Genomic DNA, 5,736 nt, shown 5'->3' on the forward strand with positions numbered 1-5,736 from the left:
AATCGATAGTTATAAAATATTGGCATTTTCCTAGTTTAACAAAAATTTGGTCCATGATTGGTATTGGATACCTGTCGGCAATTGTTCTTTCATTGAGCTTAATTTCCCAGAAGCATCCGTTTTTTTTTGGTACTACCTAGGTAGGACTATCGTATGGTGAAATTCTTGCCCTAATTAACCCCTAGTAAAGCATTTCCTGCATTTGGTTTTCGACGTGTTTAATGGTATTTGTAAATGTTAGATTGTATCTTTCTTTACATTGAAGATTTTTGAGTTTTTTCATAAACCTTTTAACCTTTAAGTTTCATCCTGATTTAGGGGATCTAATGGAAACAATCTAAAAACTTTTTTTTATTGATGCCTGAGCTTTTTAGGTTCTGGTGCCTTTTATATATACACATTTATTTTTTTTTCTGATCTTGAAGTAATTTATTTGTATATTTTATCAAGAAGAGCAGCTGTGCTATTTTTGTAATTTATTATTGATTGTGCATTTTTCAACATTTTTCATTCTGCCAATCAGTATATCGTAATTATAAGAAAAACTGTTTGTATAAAATGGTTCATTTGTTTTGAAACTACTATTGATGGGTAACTTAATCAAGTTGTTCAACGTAATAGGACCATTTGATGTCAAAACTTCACATTTAGTATTTTGAATAGGGAGACGAAATATATTTTTATTGGTCATATTTGTTATGTATAAGCAAAATGTATTCTCGTTACATCGCACATCCAAAACTAATCTGTATTCCTTCGTTCTATAAGCACACACATGTATACACACACACGTTACTTTTGTTCATTCTCTCGCTGATCTCTGAATAAAGTCAGTCTGTACCAAGCACTCACCGAGAACGCTCCTAACCAAACACAACATTATTGGCGACGAGGATAAAAAGCAGAATCTCAGCCACAAAAATTATCGTTTTTGTGTAAAATCCTAAAGGAATTCAACATTCTTGTGTAAACCGTGTTATCAGCCGCAAAAACACATCGTTTTTGTGTAATACAGTGTCGCGTAGTCGTTGATTTTCATCAAGATGCCGGCAGATCAGAACATAATCCAGACAATGCTTGCTCAACAGCAAGAATTTACAGCAGCTCTTATTGAACAACAACGAACATGGATGCAAGCAATCCTAGAAAAAAACGCTTCTCCAGTTGCTAGTGATTCAAGCCACGCGGGTGAATTATCTATGTGTCCTCCATTCCACAATTTCGACAAAGACAATCAAAATTGGGAGTCATATCTGGAACAATTATCGCAGCACTTCAACGCATATTCGGTTAGTGCAGAACAAAAACAAAAGGCATATTTCCTTTCATGGTGTGGTGTTAACATATTCGAACTATTAAAAAATCTTTTCGGGAGTAACAATTTGAACACGTATACATACAAGCAGCTCACAGACAAGCTAACGGAGCATTTCACTACAAAACGCCATATTGTAGCAGCTCGCTACGAGTTTTTCAAACGAGAGATGAAGCATTCACAAACACATAGAGAGTGGGTAGCCGACTTGCGCGGGATCGCTCGTGAATGCCAATTTGTGTGCAACGCAAACGGTTGTTTATCAAATTATGTAGATGAGATGATACGAGATCAGATCATAGTACATACTCCGTATGATGCAGTCCGGGCATCTGCTCTTCAAAAGTCACAGCCAACTCTTGAAGATGTTCTCATAGTTGCAGAAACCTATGAGACAACAACAAAAACCGTTGCAACGCTAAAAGAGAACGTATACAAACAGGATCCAATCAATGCGATCCACACATACACAAAAAAGCCAGCAAGCAGTGGAAACGATGCCAGATCGTTTAAAGGTGATCTTAAATCTTGCTCTGGTTGTGGTCAAACTCACCAGAGAGAAAAATGTAAGTTCAGAACCGCCGTATGTCACAAGTGCGGTAGGAAAGGTCATATAGCAGTCGTCTGTATGTCAAAGTATGTCAAGTCAAATGTCAAATGGCCGAGTCAAGTAAATAACCGGGAAGTTAAGTCCAATAAGAACGAAGCAAACGAAGTCGAAGTGATCGAAGCAGTTTACAGTGTCACAGGTCAAGTAAAATGTCAACAAAACAGAAAAGTTATTGACCTCGAAATATTAAAACAAGTTATCTCATTTCAAATGGATTCCGGAGCAACAGCATCCGTGATAAACTCCAATACATACGCCTTGCTGCAGAAGCCGAAATTGCATAAGTGTTCCCGAGTTTTACATGCGTTTGGACATACTCCAATACCAATACTAGGGGAGCTGCACACTTTCGCAAAGTGCGGAGAGAAAGAGAAACAAGTGGTCATAATCGTGGCAAATATAGAAAGTTCTACTAATCTCTTCGGCATGGATTTATTTAACGTTTTCGGATTTGATATCATGCAAGTATCAAACATTTTTGAGGTACATAATGACAAAGTAAGTGACCTCTGCAACAAGTACAGCGAAGTGTTTGAACCAGCCATGGGTGTCATTAAAGACTTCAAAGCCAGCGTATTTTTAAAATCTTCAGCGACACCAAAGTTTTATAAATGCCGCCAAATTCCGTTCGCGCAAATGGACAAATTTAAAGCCGAAGCAGACAGACTCACTCAAGCCGGAATTTGGAAACCAGTAAAATTCAGCAATTGGGCATCCCCAATCGTGCTCGCTCCTAAGCCAGGTGGCGATATTCGTATTTGTGGCGATTTTAAACAGGCAGTCAACGCACAAATCGACGTCGAACAGTATCCGTTACCAACAAAAGAAGCTCTATTTCACATCATTCGTCATGGTAAGCAGTTCAGCAAGATAGACCTCAAGGATGCCTATCTCCAGATGGAATTAGATGAGGCTTCGAAGGAAATCATGGTGGTAAACACTCCACTGGGCCTTTTTCAATATCAGCGTCTTCCTTACGGGATTGCAAGCGCACCAGCTATCTTCCAAAGATACCTCGAGCAACTTCTAAAAGGAATAGAAGGTTGTGGCAACTATTTAGATGACATCATCATCTCAGCACCTACAAGCGAGGAACATCTGAACCGAATCGACCGAGTTCTCCGCACTCTTCAAGAGAACGGCATCAGATGCAAACGGCAAAAATGCTTCTTTTTCAAGGACGAAATAGAATACTTAGGGCGAAGAATCAGCGCAAACGGCATTCTCCCAGACAGTTCAGGCTTGGAGGCTGTAAAACTGTTGTGTCCGCCTTCTAACTTACAACAATTGGAAGCATTCATGGGTAAAGTGAATTATTATTGTAATTTTATTCCGAACTATTCGCAGTTGGCTGCTCCATTGAATCAACTTCGCAGAAAAGACGTAGCCTTCTTTTTTGGTCCACAACAGCAGCAGGCTTTTACAGCGCTTAAGTCCCACATCATTAACGCAACGCAGCTAGCTCACTTTGATGAAAAATTACCGCTAGTGCTCGCTACAGATGCCTCATCCTTTGGCATCGGGGTAGTCCTTTCGCATCTTCAGCCAGATGGCGGAGAGAGACCCATTGTTTTCGCATCTAAAACGCTCGACAAGCACCAGGTTAAATACAGCCAAATCGAAAAGGAAGGACTTTCCATAATATTTGGAGTAAAGCGTTTTCATCAATACCTTTATGGCAGAAAGTTTATCCTAATCACAGACCACAAGCCGCTTGTAACCATTTTTAATCCAGGCAAGCATCTCCCGTTGATGACGTCAAACAGGCTACAACGTTGGGCTATTATTCTCATGGCCTACAACTTCGATATCCAGTATCGATCCACATCTGCTCATGGTAATGCAGATGCTCTTTCACGCCTCCCAGTGGGTACAGATCCAGACTTCGACAAAGAAGAGGAAGCTTGCCACAATGTAGTCGAAGTATCACCACCGATAAATTCCGAGCAAATTCGCAACCACATGGACAAGGACAAAGTTCTCAAACAGGTCCTGCAGTACGTATCTATAGGATGGCCAGAAAAACTCCAGCCAGGCAACGAAGCCCTATTGCCTTACTTTAACCGGAAGTTTGCTCTTACAATTAACAAACAATTGCTTTGCCTACACACAGACGCAAATCGTATTATAATTCCAGCCAGTCTACGTGCCCATATCCTAAAACTCTTACATGAAGGCCATTGGGGCATTATTCGAATGAAGCAGTTGGCAAGACAACATGTTTGGTGGCCCACCATAGACGATGACATCAAAAGCCTTGCTCAGTCTTGTAGCATCTGCAAGTGCAACAATCCTGCACCACCAAGAGAGTACCAAAGTTGGCCAGCAGCAACAACAGCATGGGAGCGAATTCACATCGACTTCGCCGGTCCAATCTTTGACGCTATGTGGCTCATATGCGTGGACGCGTACTCGCAGTTCCCATTTGTCATCCAAATGTCGTCTACAACAACCGCCAACACGATCGCTGCACTTTCTTCGATTTTCGCCATCGAAGGATACCCGAAAACCATGGTTAGCGACAACGGTCCTCAGCTTACAGCTGACGCCTTCGAAGAATTCTGCAAACTGCACGGTATAAAGCATATTACCACAGCACCGTTTCATCCAGCATCCAACGGATTAGCAGAGCGATTTGTACAGACATTTAAATTCGCAGTCAAGAAGAACCTCAAAGACGGTATACCACTTAGGGAAGCTGTAACAAAATATCTTTCTTCTTACAGGTTCACTCCAAACGCCCAAGGTAAAACTCCTGCCGAGTTAATCCACGGTCGACCAGTCCGCACCGTGCTTAGTCAACTTTTCGAGCAGCCTGTCGAGAATAAACGGACAATCACCAAGTACATCTCTAATCAAATGGTATACGCTCGAAACTATTCAAGGGAAGAAAAGTGGATTGAAGGCATTATCGACCGTCCAGTTGGAAAAATGCTGTTCATTGTTCGCACGTCAAATGGTTACATCAAGCGCCATTTCAACCAGCTAAAACCGAAGTTGTCAGCAAACCACTCAATCAAGAGACCTCCAGAGTTTTGGTGGATTCCTGAACTGCCAAAGCCATCCTGCAATCAAGAAATACAGCAACAAGATCGACCGCTAACTCCGCCAGTTGTTCAGCAATCTGATCCTGTTCCTGTTTCTCGTCCTCCTGAACGCGCAGCAGAGCCTACCCAGCAGCCGAGGCAGAACCAATCTACACGACGTCTTTCAGGCATACCAGTACGCCAAAGCAGCCGTGTTCGCCAGGAAGTCGATCGTTTTAAGCCAAAGGACTTCAGAAAAACTAAGCATATAAATAGTTCTTAATTAAAGGAGGAGATGTGTTATGTATAAGCAAAATGTATTCTCGTTACATCGCACATCCAAAACTAATCTGTATTCCTTCGTTCTATAAGCACACACATGTATACACACACACGTTACTTTTGTTCATTCTCTCGCTGATCTCTGAATAAAGTCAGTCTGTACCAAGCACTCACCGAGAACGCTCCTAACCAAACACAACAATATTTATTGTGGATCCTGTGTCTATAAGGCATTTGTATGCTATTTCTATGTACTGGTGTGGTCCGGGTCTGTTGACCGACAATGTTCGTTTGGTTCTGAGCTATTTGGATTTTGTTCATCTGTATTTTGGATGGATTGTACCTGTTACTGCCCTTCATTAATCACCCCGTGGTATTGATTGTGGTCATAATACTGTTGTTCATAATAATTAGGTTGTAATTCTTCGTATTCGTGCGCGTGTTGAAATTGCAATTGTCCAATAATCTAATACCGTAACCGTGAAGTTAGTATTTTTAGATGT

The 5,736-nt window shown here is 41.2% G+C and overlaps 1 protein-coding gene across 1 annotated transcript; it reads left to right on the top strand.

Moving 5' to 3' along the window:
• Positions 1 to 2,561: 2,561 nt before the first annotated feature.
• On the top strand, positions 2,562 to 5,234 carry LOC121467709 (uncharacterized protein K02A2.6-like). Its single transcript, XM_041709968.1, has 2 exons — positions 2,562 to 3,176; positions 3,273 to 5,234. The coding sequence occupies exons 1-2, from the start codon at positions 2,562 to 2,564 to the stop codon at positions 5,232 to 5,234; spliced, it is 2,577 nt and encodes an 858-aa protein (XP_041565902.1).
• The last annotated feature ends 502 nt before the right edge of the window (positions 5,235 to 5,736 follow it).

This window comes from Drosophila elegans, unplaced genomic scaffold (genome assembly GCF_018152505.1).
Source record: "Drosophila elegans isolate 14027-0461.03 unplaced genomic scaffold, ASM1815250v1 contig_524, whole genome shotgun sequence".
Taxonomy (NCBI): Eukaryota; Metazoa; Arthropoda; class Insecta; order Diptera; family Drosophilidae; genus Drosophila; species Drosophila elegans.